Here is a 15,469-nt window from a genome sequence, read left to right as displayed (position 1 = left end):
CCCTGTAGTACCCACTTGTTATTACAGCTATGAGACCCATGCAGTGCTGGGTCAATGCCCCTCAATCCTTAGGCTGAGGTCGCTGACCAGAGCTGGGCACGTTTCAGTCATTGTTCCGGCTCTCCCCACACCCTAGTCTTTACTGTTAGCCGTGTCCCCTTAAATGAACTCTGTCGCTGATTGGTGCGCCTGTTGCTACTTTCTGATTGGCTGGTTCAGGTTCCGCCTCCGCCACATGTTTCCATCGTCAGGAAACATTGTCGCTTGCCTTCTCGCTGTGAAGCTGAGCCGAAGCAATGTGGTGCAGCCGCCTTCTGAGCTACCCCCTCTCTCGGGGGCATTGTAGTTCCTACAGAGCAAGGACTGCCCTGGCCCAACTCAACCACGTCCTGGAGGCTGAGCTAGAGAGCATCCGAGGCGCTGGTACCTGGAAGAGTGAGAGGATTATAACATCAAAACAAGGGCCACACATCCACGTAGAAGGCAGCAGAGGAGGTAGGTATTGCATCAATGAAATTTAACGCGTCTCCGGTGTTGGCTAGACAGGAGGAGAGGAGAGACACACAGCGCAGTTAGTAAAAGCCACAGAGGATTGTGAGAAACTCCATATGAATTTGAGACTATTTAGGGGAGAGAGCAGCACTGTGGCAGATGAAACTCAGCTTTAATATTCATCAGATAATGAACATAGGCCAAAACAGTCTGACCCACCCATGTGCTGGGGGGAGAGAATCTGGATAGAGAACCCTGTGTGCATATGCAGTAAAAATATGAACATTATTATTGAGTGTACTTTATAAAAGACATGGAAAATGCAATATTATTTCAGGAAACTCCTGCTTTGGAGCAATGTGTTTTCAGATTACAAAAGAGGTAGCTGAGATTATTGAATAAAGGGCAATGAAGATCAATAGGTCCTGGGTAGAAGTTACATACACCAAAAGATTGCGGAATGAAGGATTGTTTAATTTAGGTGGGAGAAGTGTTTGAGAAGATTTAAAGCAGCATTGTCAGGCTAAAATAATATTTGTTTTAAAAAGTAAAAGAATATTGAACATCTAGTTTAATGGACATTGTTTAACACTGTTTATTTTTTGTATTTCTCTCAGCTTGGACAATGATGTTAGATTAGCCAGTTTCAGTTTTTTTTCTAGTCAATATATCTTTTGGGTTCTGCACAAGCACAATGTGGCAAGGCAGTTTGTGAACATAGTATGAGGCTTTTAATTTGTTTTTGTGTTTTTATTTGAGAACTTTCTCTTTGAATTAAAAACCAAAACCCAATTCTGTGGGCATCAGTTTTTCTAAAACCTCATTTATTTTTGTTTGTTTTTAAACAAATACATTTTGGGCCTAATTTGACCTGTCTTTATGCCTATAACTGACAGATTTATTATTATGACTACTGTGAAAGATAGTCAGATCCTTCCCTCTTATGAAGTCCCATAATATGAGAGCCAGGGATCACTTGATGAAGCGAATGGCAAGTAAATTTAAAGCCAGTCAAAGGAAATACTGCTTCTTGCTGTGTGTAGTCCAGCCTGTGGAATCCTCGCTGCAGGAGTCAAATACTGGAATTGGAGTATTTAAAAAAGAGTTGGATGATTTTATGACCAATAATAACGTTTGTGTTTATGCCAGCTAAAATAAGGCAATCCAAACTCACACTTCAAGAAGCAGAGTGATCACTGCAGGGGTTAGGAATGAATTTGTTCCTTCTTTTTAAGGTTTTTTGGATGACAAACGCAAGGCAGTAGTATTTATGAGCACTGGACTGGGGCTTGGAAGATGAGATCTTCGCTCTTCTGCAGATTTCTTGCGTGACCTCAGGCAAGTCACTTGGGCTATGTCTACACTGGCAATTGAACGACAAAACTTTTGTCTTTCAGAGGTGTTATCACCACCCCTCCACCCCCCTGAAAGACAAAAGTTTTGCCGACGACAGGCGTCGGTGTGAACAGCGCTTTGTTGGTAGGAGCGCTCTCCTGCCGACAACGCAAACGCTGCTCGTTGTGGGTGGAAGTTTTTTGTTGGCAGGAGAGCCATGTTGTTGAAAGTTGTGTAGTGTAGACATAGCCTTAGGCTGTCTCTACACTAGAGACCTTACAGCGGCACAGCTCTAAGGTCTCCTGTGTAGTCGCTCTATGTGGGCAGAAGAGAACTTTCCCGTCAGCATAATTAGACCGCCCCCCATGAGTGGCGGTAGCTATGTCTCCCGCCGACATAGGACTGTCTATGCTGGCGCTTTTGTCAGTGTAACTTATGTCACGCAGAGGTGTGTGGTTTTTTTTTTTTTTTTTTCACACCCCTGACAGACAGAAGCTTTTCCAGCAGAAGTGCTAGTGTAGACATAGCCTGACTCTCTGTCTCTTCAGACTTGAAATAAGGTGGAGGCCAGGTGGGTGAGGTAATAGCTTTTATTGGACCAACTTCTGTTGGGGAGAGAGACAAACTCTTCTTCAGGGCTGGGAAAGGTACTGTGAGCATCACCGCTAAGGGCAGGTCTACACCGGCACTGCTGCAGCTGCACTGCGGTAGGGCGTCTGCTGAAGACTAGGGCTAGTCTACACTGGCAACGCAGCGCTTTATTATGGCTTGTGTGGTCATGGCAGAGTGCTGGGAGAGAGTGAAAAGTGTTCACCCACAGGCGATAGTCAATGTTTGTCTTTTATCATTTTTCTGTGTGAGTTCATTTGAGACCGTAATGATTGTCTGGTTTCACACACATACAGTATTTGTTACTGGGGAATTTTGTGCATTGGCTGAGCTACACTGCATGTGTAGAATGCATGGATTTTGAAAGGTGTGTTGTGGGGGGTGTTGATCATTATAGCAGTGGAGCTATGTCTGCAGGTTTTGCATTTGTTGTTCTGGCAGGGTCTGGTGCTGCTTTGAGTTGGTGTGTCTTGGTTTGTGGGGAGCTTGCTTCTGATGATGAACTTGGGGAGTTGTTTGAAGGCCAGAAGTGAGGGATCAGAAAAGATTTCTTTCAGGATGAGGTCTCCACTCAGTATGGATTGTAGCTGTTTGATTAAACCCCATATGGTTTCCAGCGTGAGGTGATGCGATCTACTTCTCTGGTGGAGTGTCCTTGTTTGGTGAAGTTGGTTTTGAGTGTATTAATGTGTATATCCCAGACTTTCTCCTCGGAGCATATTCTGTAGTACCTGAGTGCCTGGCTGTAGATAACAGATTTCTTGGTGTGTTAGAGGTGGTTACTGGATCTATGAGGGTAGGTGTGGCAATCCGTCGGGTTTCTTGTATATGGTTGTCTGTAGGGTTCCATTGCTGAAGCTGATTGGGGTGTCCAGGAAGTTGATGCTAGTGTGGGAGTGTTCCAGAGAGAGTTTAATGGACAGATAGTGGTTTTTGAAGTTGTGGTGGAAATCTGAGAGGGAGTTTAAGCCGTTTGTCCAGAGGATGAAAATATCATCAATGTATCTCAGGTATATCATTGGTTTCGTGGTGCACTTGTCCAGAAATTCTTCAAGGTAGCCCACGAAGAGGTTGGCATATTGGGGAGTCATCCTATTAACCAGGGCTGTTCCCATGGGTTGGACAAAGTGTTTGTTGTTGAATGTAAAATTGTTATGGGTGAGGATGTAATGGATGAGTTGGGAGAGCATTTGGGGTGGATATCTGAGGGTTGTCCATTGTCTTGAGGCAGGCAAATATTTGAGGCAGGCAGCCATGCTGTCATTGTGAGGGATGTTGTTGTATAGGGAAGTGACATGCATGGTGGTGAGGATGGTGTTCCAAGGGAGATTGTTAATGTTACGGAGTTTGTGGAGGAAGTCGGTTGTGTCCTGGAGGAAACTGGGCCTTTGTGCGGTGAGTGGTTTGAAGATGGTTTCTGTGAGTTCCAATATTCCTTCAGTAAGAGTGCTGTGGCCAGATATGATGGGTCTGCCTGGGTTCCCTTGTCTGTGTATCTTGGGAAGCATGTAGAACAGGGGTGGGCAAACTTTTTGGCCCTAGGGCCACATCGGGTACAGAAGTTGTATGGAGGGCCTGGTAGGGAAGGCTGGGAGAGGCTATGCCTCCCCAAACAGCGAGGCGTGGCCTGGCCCCTGCACCCTATCCAGCCCCCCTGGAACCACCACCCCCATCCAACCCTCCCTGCTCCCCACCCCTGACTGCCCCCCGGGACTCCCGCATCCTATCCAATCCCCCCTGCTCCCCAACCCCTGATCGCCCCTGGGATCCCCGCCCCCTATCCAACCCTCCCTGCTCTCCCCGCCCCACGCTACCTGTGGGGTGGGGGAAAGGAGGGCTCAGTCCTTTCCCTGTGCGTTTCCCCTGCTCTTTTGGCTGCTCTCACTGGCAGTTGGGCAGGGCTCACTCCCTGTCTGGGCTTGGCTGCTGGGGACAGGGGCCAAGCATGCTGGGGGTGGAGGGGGGCCCTGGCTTGCTCTGCCCCTGTCCCCGGCAGCAGGGCCCAGGCCCCTTGACCGCCCCCCCTACAACCCCCCCTGCTCCTCACCCCCCCTCCCGGAATTCCCCCTGACCGCGCCGCCCTGGAGCACCAGGTCTGGCGGCATTATAGCCGTGCCGCCCGGCTGGAGCTGCAGCCACGCTGCCCAGGCGCTGGGAGAACTGTGACTGCAAGGGAGGGAGGGCGGGGAGCAGAAGGGGAGGGGCCAGGGACTAGCCTTCGCCCCGCTCACTGTGCTGCCGGGGAGTTGGGCTGGCTCCTCCGCAAGCCTGTCCTGACCCCGCTCCCTGGCAGGAGCTCGGGGGCCAGAGGGAAGGGTCCTGCGGGCCAGATGTGGCCCACGGACCATAGTTTGCCCCCCTCTGATGTAGAAGGTGCCTGGGATGGGTTAGTGGGGGACGAGTTTGTAGAGTTTCTCTTGGAGTTGTTTGGGGAAGGATTTGATGATATTCTTAAGTTCCTGGGTAAATTGCAGTGTGGGGTCTTTTTTGAGTTCTTTATAGTAGGTGGTGTCAGAGAGTTGTCAGTTGGCCTCATTAACAGTCATGGTGTCTGCTGGTTTGATCAGAATCTGGTGGTTAGATTTCAGGACTGTATGGCTGTAACTTTCCTATTTTTTTTTCTTCCAGTGTGTGGTGCACTTTTTAACAGTGAGGGTAATTAATCCTGGGAACAAATTACCAAAGGTGGTGATGGATTCTCCATCACTGAAAATTTTAAAATCAAGATTGGATGGGTTTTTTTTTTCTATAAGACATGCTCTAATCCAAACAGGACTTCCCTAAATTAATTCCTATGCCCTGTGTTATGCAGGAGGTCAAATAGATGATCACACTGGTCCCTTCCGGCCTCAGCATTGTGAATATCTGCCTCAGTTTCCCCATCTGTCAAATGGGAATGTTAATAATGTTGCCTTTCTCCCACGCTTTCTCTGTCTCTTGCTATGTTTTGTTATGATGCCCAGCACAATGGAGCCCCAGTCACAGTTGGGGCACTATTGTAATACAAAGAATAAAAATTGGCCTGGTACATTGAGAGTAGGAGCTCTAGTTTTTTGACAAAACCCATGGAGAAAATGCAGACTTTCTACCCCACTGTATATAAATTTCAAAACCCACTTAAAAAACCTAAGCCACTCACATGGCCAACCACCATCTTCCATGAGCTGTTCGGTTGTATCACTCTGGGATATACTGTAGAAATGTAATATTCCTATTCTATAAAGCTTAACCCACACCTGGCTGTTGATGATTCGTGTCTGTGACTGCATATCCCTGTCTAGACAAGTACCTATCTCTGGCAGTATTTCGGCCCATTTATACTAAATCACAACAGAAAAACCAAACAAACAGAACTGGGGAAGCTGACTTCTTGATGCCCCCTGATATGGTTAATACATAGGTAAGGACCTGCCTACAAGAGAGAACCAACCTTTGACCGTGTCTTGAGATAGCATATTGCAGCTCAGTCCTCTGACACTTCTTTTGTAGTGTATCTTAAGCCCTTAGGCACTAACTCTGTTCTTCAAATGGAATTAAGAAACTGTGTTTAAACATGCTTGTTGCTAACCTGGTTTTTAAGGGCCTAGGATGACCCTGATCCTGCAAACATATGCATATGCTTTAATTTAAACATGCGAGTGATCTCCTTGAGTTCAATGGGATTACTCATGTGAGTAAGGATAAGTATGTGCATAAGTATTTGCAGGATATGGGGTCATGGTTTGGCAAGCCAGTGTGATCAGGGCCTAATTTTGCTGATTTCTACATATTTAAAACAAACAAACACCCCTCCACCCCCCCCCCTTTTTTTTTGTTTTGTTTTTTTGTAGTTTAATGAACATGAAAGGTGGTGGTGTTTTGTTTTTTTTTTAAAGGTGGTTTGACCCTGTCTTCATTAACTGGCCATAATGAGGGTTTATTTGGATGGAAAGCTCTTTGGGCCAGAAGTGTGTGTGTGTGTGTGTGTGTGTGTGTGTGTGTGTGTGCAACACCTAGCACAATAGGACTCTGATACTGACTGAGGCCCTTGGCTTCTACCACAGTATAAATGTTAAACAGAAATAATAAGCATTGGTCCTTATCCGTTCCCAGCCCTTTGTGTCTGGGACCTGCCACAATGGTGACGGTTGAAAGGGGGTTGTCAGTGTCAGTTTCAGAATCCCATTTTTGTTTTGTGAACGCCTGTTGTATTTCAACCTTGATTTCAAATGTAATCTTTAGTATGGCTTGGAGCATTCAGTCTCTAGCAGGAACTCATCCCCATGTCCAGAAACTGTCTGAAAAGCTGGGACAGAGCACAGCAATCCACTCCTGGAGCAACGGGGGTTCTACTGGCAGGGCCAGTAATGTTGACTGATTCCCTCCCTGCCTGGAAGCTGGCGGTGGGTGTTGGACGAATCCCCAGAGGAAGAGCAGGCACAGAAAAGGTGTCAGAGGCTGTCTTAAGACATGCTGTCTGAGTCACTGCCAGAAACAGCTAGAGGGAGTGGAGGCAGGCGGAGTTTGGCTTCCCCTAAAGGACAGAACCAAACCCAGGACGCACCAGGGGGAGAGGACACTGAGGAGGCTGTGTCCAAAGTTTGTTGTTTTTCATAGATCTGTAATGCTCTTTAAGAATAAAGTGTGTGTGAAATTCCTTTGCTAAGCCTGTGTGTCCTTGCTTTGCTGCCGTGTTGTCCTGGGAGGGGTTAACAACAACAACAACAAAAAAACAGCGATCCCACAGCCAGATGGACTCTGGGGAATGTGTCTAAGCAACTGGGAGCTCTGGGGCTGGGGCACTGGTTCCTGGCTTTGAGGTGCCTGGACTGTGGGGTCTCAGTGCCCACGAAGGGTGTCAGATGTAGGGCCTGCACCTGGGAGTATGCCTGGAAGACCTAGTGGTAGGAATAGTGACCAGTCGCTACCCAGGCCCAGGGAGCTTAGCAGCACATGGGATTTGTGGTTGGAGCCAGTCACAACTGACTGGAGTCTGTTCAGAGAGCGGGACTCGGTTGTGACATTGGTTTTCTATTTAGGGCCTGGAAGAGGTGATACTTGCTCGTGTTGTCATCTGAGAATTGGTTTGCCTACTTTTATCTGAGTTTTCAGATTTTCATCCTATATTCAAAAAACAAAGTGACCAGAAAAAGCCAGGATTTTAGCACTGTCCGTGAATCAGCCTTTTTTTGGAACCTGAATTTAAAAACCAGTACAACCGGAAACTCAGCCTGCCTGCTGAAGCAACAGGCAGCCTGTCTCCTGCTGGATGGAGATCCCAGATAGACGATCCTCGCTGCCATGCCTCTGCTTATGTGAGGAGAGAGACAGAGGAAACTGGCTAAAACTGTTACAAGAAGAACAGGAGTACTTGTGGCACCTTAGAGACTAACAAATTTATTTGAGCATAAGCTTTCGTGGGCTACAGCCCACTTCAGTAATGGGTCATTGTGAAGCAATTGGACTTATCTACTTTTGCTCAATAATCAGCCCAGGGGGCACGCTGGAAATGTGACATAAGACTGTTTCCATGGTTCCGGGCACATACCTGGCTGCTTTTGGTGTGTTAGCTTCAGTCCTGCTATTGGCTGAGGTTTGCTCTATTGTCTTGCTGCATCAGGGGGTGGGTAGGATTTATATGCATTGCTCACTCCTTCCTGGCCTCCTCCTCTTTGCAGAGATCCTGAATTTCTGTGCCAATAACTATCTAGGGCTCTCCAGCCACCCTGAGGTGATCCGCTCTGGACTAGAGGCCCTGGAGAAGTTCGGAGCTGGCCTCAGCTCTGTCCGTTTCATCTGCGGGACTCAGGTATGGGTGGGGCCGTGATCCAGAGTGGAGTATTCGCCTTTCCCTGGGTCTAAAACCCAATCATCTGTCACCAAGCCACACTGCTCCCAGGTGGAATCCAGTAGAGTGCTTTAGGTCTGTCGTTTGGGCTCTCCTGGCTGGCTGGCTTCTCTGTTCTAGCCCCTCTTTTCTCTCCTTTTCCTTCCCCTTCTCCCCTACTTGTTTCTCCTTTCCTCCTCCATTGATCTCTTCTCCTGTCCCTCTCCCCATGGATGTGCTGTCCCCACTCCCTTCCCTTTACTCCTCACTCTGCAGTGTGTGTGTCCCCCAAACACACACACACCTTACTGTGTGAGCCTGTCCCTTCCACTCCAACAAATAACCAGGTCTCCACATGGGCTCCTGGGAGAAGGCAAAGCCCTCACTCCCACTCTCTTGCATATTAATTAGCTGCCATTCTCCACGATTTCTTCCCAGGATCTTGATTTCCCCCAAACCAATCCTATATCCGCCACCGAGGAAAGAAGCCTTCAGCTTTGCCTCCATAGTTACCTATAACAACAGTGCAGGCATGCTGCTCGCGTGCTTCCCTTTCTCTGAACACTTATCAGCACATGCATGTCCACACAGACACAGCTCTACATGCTTATCCGTACACATGGCCACACAGACACCCCCCTACATGCACTGTCAGTTTAAGGGTATAAAATAGGCTTTCTCGTTAAACCAATAAAAAAAACCCCAGGGTTGTAAAAAACCCTGAGGATCTCTAGTTATAAAATAAACAACCCAAATTTCCCAGGGCCAGACCTGCAGCTACAATAACTTGAGGTAGCTTCCATGGCATCAATGAAGCTACCCCAGTTTACATCAGCTGAGGATCTGGGCCCTTTGTGTGGTACTTAAACGTTTTGGGGCAGCGTCTCAGTTAAAAATGGTAAGTGCCTCAGCGCAAGTGCCCTGTGTCTGTGTTGGTTTGGAGTCCTGTGGTTGTAGTGATTGGTTTGTGGGACCAAAAATTATAACCACAATTTAGGTTCCTTTGTGAGAAAACTCATCTGGAAAAAAAATAGGCATCCCATGCAGAAAACCATGGCAAGCAGGGAACTCTAGCTGGACCACTGGTCATGTTAATAGAAATCCCTCACTCTCTGTCTTGGCTCTCTCTAGAATATACACAAGAACCTGGAGGAGAAGATCTCTCGTTTCCACCAGAGAGAAGACGCCATCCTCTATGCCAGCTGCTTTGATGCCAATGCTGGTATCTTTGAGGTTCATAGTGCATGTGTTGTGTTTTGTGTGTAGGGGGCAGCAAGGGGAAGGGCTACATAGGCAACAAGCCAAGCTCCCAAAGCAGTTGCTTCTGCTGATGATCATATTTCCCTCAGCAGGTTGCAAGCTGAAGTTAAGGGAGATGAGATAGGGATAGAGAGAAGGCCCAATGGCTCTGTGTGCTGCTGGGGTGGGGGGCTGAGGTGCCATGGAGCTTTCTAGTCAGCCTTCATCTCCTCCTTCCTAGTAGGATGACCATCACAACGAATCCTAAGTTTTGGGTGGGCCTCTGCAGTGGAACCCATCCAGCTGTCTCCTCAGAGCGACCCATCACTGTTGGCCACCTTCTGCAAGCCCCCAACATCCCCAACCTGAGCTCTCTGGACCCGCTCACATGAGAATTCAAAACGGATGCAGCCACTCCACCTAAAAAGCAGGGGAGGCGGCTCATGCATACTGGCGAGGGTGGCTGAGGCCTGCAGGGGAGGATGGGTAGCCCCTTGTGGGCGCATGGTGATGGCGAGGATCCCAAAAGTGTGGGGCAAGGGGCGACTGTCCCCAGCCTAGGCCCAGCCCTGGTAGAGGAAGTCAGCGCATCCTGTAGGGTTGGCAGAGACGTGGCTTATGGAACAAACCATGCAAAGAATGCAAAGGGAGAGGAACCCCATGGCGGGGAAAAGGAGCTGAGAGATAGAAGCCTTAGTGGTGTATCCCATGACACGAGGAGAGACGTGGTGCCCTGGCACTGCCCCATGAGTGGCCTGACCACCAATAGGATGCAGAGGGTTCTGGTGGTCGGCTAGTGAGGCTGCCAAGCCAGGAGTACTGTGGCGACACAGAATTTTGCTCATGCATCTAGCAAGGACGCTTCCCCCCGTAACCCACCGCAGCCCATTGTTTTGCTGTCTGCAGGCACTGCTGACCCCAGAAGATGCAGTGCTGTCAGACGAGCTGAATCACGCCTCCATCATTGACGGGATCCGCCTATGCAAGGCCAATAAATACCGCTACAAGCACATGGACATGCAGGACCTGGAGGCCAAGCTGCAGGACGCACAGGTACAAAGACGTGCTCTCCCCTGGGAGTGCACTCAGTCTGTGACCCGCTGCCCGTCTAGGAGCAAGGTGCCCATCTCCCAGAGAATAACCTTGCATCTCCTAGAGGAGTAACCTCCTTTGGCCAGCATTCGAAGCTGCCTTGCTAGACTCTAAGGAGAATCCAGTCCTTTGCTTGTTGGCAGGAGGAAGCCTGCCAGAATGTGAGCTCAAGGATGGATGGAGGGAGATGGTGGGTGGGGGCCATATATTCATGTACCGGGAGTACTAGACCCCAGTCTCCATTTCCTCCCACTTCCCAAACACATTTGCTCAAGCAGTTGTCTTTACCCATGATCCCTTGCAGCCTGCCACACTCTCTTCCATAGAAACACCGCCTGAGGCTGGTGGCTACCGATGGTGCCTTTTCCATGGATGGTGACATCGCCCCATTGAAGGAGATCTGCAGCCTGGCCCAGAAATACCAGGCCCTCGTCTTCATCGATGAATGCCATGCCACTGGCTTCCTTGGGCCCAATGGGCGGTACAAGACCAGACCTTCCTGCTAGTCCCACATCTCACTCTCTGGGCCTAGACCAGCCACGGGTTTGAATATGGGGTTTCTTTCTTGTGGGGCTGTGGATCCTTAGAGCCACTAGTCCTTGAAGGGATCCCCACCTGGCCATTGACCTCCCCCGCCCCCTTACGAGATGGTAGCACCCTCCTTTCTACACCTGTCTTTGTGTCAGGGAGTGGCATAACAGGGGTGGGCTCAGATTTTGGGGGTAGCATTCTCAGTCTTGGGGTGTGGGTGGGCGGGGGCCTGTTCGGAGCATACTCAGAGGGGCCTTGTCTCTGCTGTGACTTATGAAACCACCAGTTTGCTGTGTGCAGGAAGTAAGAGCAGCCTGCACTGGGGAGGGATGAGGAGCCCACGCGCCGAGCCCCCAGTGCTGCCTTTGCTAGCAGGGCTGGCTCCCTCCTGCAGGAGGCGACCTCACCCCATCTGGAGAGAGAACTCCCCTGAGGCCAGCCAGGCAGGCTAGGCATGCTTCCCTGGCCTGCTCCCTGCTGCTTTACGCTGCCGCTGGCTGGACAAGGCCTTCCCACAGCATGGCACATCGGGATTTCACATCCTGCATCCATAGCTGCTGTCCTGGTTCTGCGTATCCTTCGTTTTAGCACAAAGCTGGTGGTGGGAATGCAAATGGGTGGCGGTGCCCATTGGGTTAACCTGCCACTGGAGGCGTGGCTATTCCATCAGGACTGGGAAAACATCAGAGCCATGCTGGAGAGAAAGTGGCAATGAACTGGTGCCAGGGCACAGCCACCACGGCCCAGCCCCCCAGGTCGGAGCTGCCAGGGCTGATGGGGTCGTGTTCTCTCCTCGCAGGGGTACTGATGAACTGCTGGGGGTAATGGACCAAGTGGACATTGTCAACTCAACGCTGGGGAAGGCACTTGGAGGAGCAGCAGGTTCAGATATTCCCCTTTCTGGGGCCTTGTCTTTCTACGTGGCCCTGTACCCGAGAGCTCCCCGAAACCCTTCTGCCCCCTCCCTTTAACAGTACAGAACCGATGGGGACACCAAGACGTGGACAGGAGCTGAAGGGCCTGGACCCAATGAGGGTCACTACAGCAAGGGTGAAGGGGGCCTAGCAAGCCCTGCCAGGTGCACCCTCCTCTGACCTCCCTTTGGAGACGTCACACCTGGGCACCCAAGAGGGAACCCATTAGTGAAACTAACCAGCTGGGATCCCAGGCGCTGCTGCCTGTGTTACCGGGGGAGCGTTTCCTGGGGTCCTGTTGTTGGCTGTTCCTCCCCCTGTCCCAAATTATACTCTCTTTCTGTCTCCTCCCCCTGCAGGTGGGTACACAACTGGCCCCAAGGCCCTTATCGACCTGCTGCGCCAGCGCTCCCGCCCGTACCTCTTCTCCAACAGCCTGCCTCCCGCCGTCGTGGGCTGCGCCTCCAAGGCCCTGGACCTGCTCATGGAGAGCAATGCCATTGCGCAGTCCATGGTGGCCAAGACCAGGCGGTGAGGGCTGAGGACCTGGGATCCTTTCGCTGGGGAAGACCCCCAACAAGCCCCTTCTCCATGCAGTCACTTCCCTGCCCATCTCACCCCCTTGGCCAGTAGACTCCTTTCTGCTCAGGAGTGAGTTGTGTCTGGTTCTTTTCCCATCCTCTGCTGATAGCCCCACCAGCTCCATTCCATGGAGATGGCTGTGATATCACAGCCATGGGATTACCTACTGCGAGCTCCAGCATGACCCCACATGCCAGGCACCAGTCTGGATGCGGAAGGCGCCATGATAGCCAGAGTGGCACAGCGGAGCCTGCCATGGGGCCTTTGAGGTGGGCAGAAAATAGGAGGGGATCTCGGAGGAATGGCCCCTTCCGCACGCAGGTTGGGTGGTGCGGAGTTTGATCCTGGCCGTGGAGGAGCCAGGACGGTGCAGAGCCACGCAGGTGCCAGAGCAGTGGGCTGATGGCTGAGGGGAAGGGCTTCCCCGAGCAGGGATGATGTGCTCCTCTTCCCCCTCCCCCGCTGGGCAGGTTCCGAAGCAAGATGGCTGCAGCCGGATTCAGCATCTCGGGGAATGATCACCCCATCTGCCCTGTGATGCTGGGCGAGGCCCGGCTAGCGTCCGTGATGGCTGATGACATGCTGGAGAGAGGTAAACCCAGAGGGGGCTGGGGCTGTCAGGTGGTGGCGTCACGTGCACATGAAGGGATGGCCTCTGATCCTCTGTCCCTGTAGCTGTCTTACTCCATGTCTGGTAGCCGTAGGGGATTTTCTGTACCTCCTCAGTCCCTCCAGCAATGGGGAAGCGCCTCGCTCTAGTAATTCCCTTTCACACTGCCTCTGCTTTGCTATGAGGCCTTGGAGAAGAAATTTTTCCCACCCCGCCACTCTGCTGGGCAGCACATACACCATTCGCCCTTCCCATTGCTTCCCTCGCAGCTCTGTAGGGGGCGCCCTTCCAGTACCAGCATGGAGTTGTGTGCTGCTGTGTCTGATCCCTGCTTACCGGGGGGGGGGGAGAAAAGGAGCTAAGACCCCCTTCCACCAGTAAACGAGCCCCAGTATTAATGTTTGCCTCCCCCTTGCACATGACTCTCATCACCAGGCATTTATGTCATCGGCTTCAGCTACCCCGTGGTCCCCAAGGGGAAGGCGCGGATCCGGGTGCAGATCTCAGCCGTCCACAGCGAGGACGACATCGACCGCTGTGTGGAGGCCTTCACAGAGGTGGGGCGTAAACATGGAGCATTGCCCTGACTAGCCAGCTAGCACAGGGGATGTGATGGGGCCTTTCTCAGCCTTTCCACAAGCAAGACCGTGCCTAACCTGGGGAAGAACCATAACCAGAATGATGCCCAGAAGATAGTAGGATGTTGAAGATAAAGGGATCCTGGCCTCTGGGAGGCGTTAGCCACCATAGCGTTCACAGTGGTGGGGGCGATGGTTTGGGGGTGGCTCTTCATGTTACAACACACATTAAAGCTTCAACCAAGACATAAAATCAGCACAAACAAGCATCTTGGTGTGATTCTCCCATCCCAGGCCTGCAATCTGTTCTTCCCCTCCTTCCCGCTGCTGCCTGCAGAGATGGGGAGCCTGGAAGGGTGGGGAAATGGTGTTTTCCCCTGAAGACGGTCGTGGGGGGTTAGAGCCTGCTGTTAGTAACCATTGTACACTTAAAAGGCATGGTTCATCTTAGCCCCTCTAAACCGTTCCAGTGGCATAAAGGGGCTGGAAAACCAGCAGATCTGGCCCCCAGGGAATTCCCCCAGTGCAGATGGGAGCTGGCATAACAGCTCTATGCCATGCCCATTGGTGCACCACCTCACTCTAACTGCTGTAAAGGGCCCATTAGCCCTGACTGGGATGTTGGTGCCACTGTAGCTAGGGGGTTGGGGCCACTCTCCCCTCTCTGTTAATAGTTTCCATGCCGCATTGGCCATTTTAAGCCCTTGTGCTGTCCCGGTCTTCAGAACACTTCGCCTCCCGTGTCTGTCTCTCCTGTTCCTTCTGTAGGAGGGAGAGGGCATGCAGCTCAGTAGGTAGACCAGCAGCATTGTACTCCGTGGCCTTCTGGTGTCTCATCAGGACTAGGCCACAGGTTAAATGGGCTGGGTTGGTTCTTGGTACCGTTCTTACTCAGTCTACAAACAACAATCACCATCCAGTAGAGGGCGCTGCTGCCCAACGTCTGTTCATAGAGGAAGGCTGAGGAGGGAGGGAGGGAGTTCACAGAGGCTGTGTTGTCTCCAGGGGTTGAGGAGATGATCGCATTTGATGACAGAAACCTATAATTTGGATCCATTCGTTGCAATTATAACATGCCAGAAAACATGGAGCGAGACCGGGCGCTGGAACTTGTTTGTTTAAACTCTTTGTGAGTGATTCACTTTGCCGGAACCAGAAGTGAACCCGAGACACCATGCGGGAGAATTTTTGGCATTGTCTTTGCTCTAAATCAGAAACCTCCCACTTGTGTGCGTGCACGTGGGTGCCGTGTGTTGGCACCGCTCTGCAGGGCAGGGCAGCGCTAACATTAGTTGGTAGCTAATCCTCCCTGCGTCCCTGGCAGCAGTGGTGGGAAGTGTTACTGCCGCTCTAGAGAGCAAGAGGCAGCCCCCAAGTTAAGGAGGTGCTGGCCTACACAAGGCCTGTAAGATTTGCCTCAGCCCCTTGAACTGTATCCAGCAGCAAACAGGAGGCCAGATGGTGCGTGCTCAAAGCAGCCCACCTCGCTTAGGAGATGGGTAGCTGTGTTTTGCCACTGGTGAAGCCTCTAGATGGTTGTTGTTAAGAGTGAGAGCTCGGGCATCTCTCTTGGCAGTTCTTTATCCAGTGATGCGGCTTGAAAATTAGTTGGCTGTGCTTGTCGAACTGCCACCAAGACACCTGTAAAAAGCGGCTGGAACAGGGAGGCAGAACTAGCCTG

The 15,469-nt window shown here is 51.1% G+C and overlaps 1 protein-coding gene across 1 annotated transcript; it reads left to right on the top strand.

Annotated features, from left to right (window-relative positions):
- The first annotated feature begins 296 nt into the window (after positions 1-296).
- On the top strand, positions 297-13,986 carry GCAT (glycine C-acetyltransferase). The gene is made up of 9 exons (XM_065421605.1): positions 297-495; positions 8,094-8,224; positions 9,374-9,475; positions 10,388-10,534; positions 10,900-11,054; positions 11,904-11,986; positions 12,378-12,549; positions 13,071-13,192; positions 13,646-13,986. Exons 1-9 carry the CDS (start codon positions 297-299, stop codon positions 13,795-13,797), a joined length of 1,263 nt encoding a protein of 420 aa, XP_065277677.1. The 3' UTR covers positions 13,798-13,986.
- The last annotated feature ends 1,483 nt before the right edge of the window (positions 13,987-15,469 follow it).

This window comes from Emys orbicularis, chromosome 1 (genome assembly GCF_028017835.1).
Source record: "Emys orbicularis isolate rEmyOrb1 chromosome 1, rEmyOrb1.hap1, whole genome shotgun sequence".
In the NCBI taxonomy this organism is placed as follows: Eukaryota; Metazoa; Chordata; order Testudines; family Emydidae; genus Emys; species Emys orbicularis.
Note: the sequence above shows the minus strand (reverse complement) of the source record. Positions and strands in the feature narration are given on the sequence as shown.

Bases quoted from the DNA above. Each gene is read 5' to 3' on its own strand.
- GCAT (XM_065421605.1), top strand. From the start codon at position 297: ATGTGGTGCAGCCGCCTTCTGAGCTACCCCCTCTCTCGGGGGCATTGT. The intron at 11,987-12,377 runs GTTCAGATATTC...CTCCCCCTGCAG, and splicing joins GGCACTTGGAGGAGCAGCAG to GTGGGTACACAACTGGCCCC. The intron at 13,193-13,645 runs GTAAACCCAGAG...TCTCATCACCAG, and splicing joins TGATGACATGCTGGAGAGAG to GCATTTATGTCATCGGCTTC.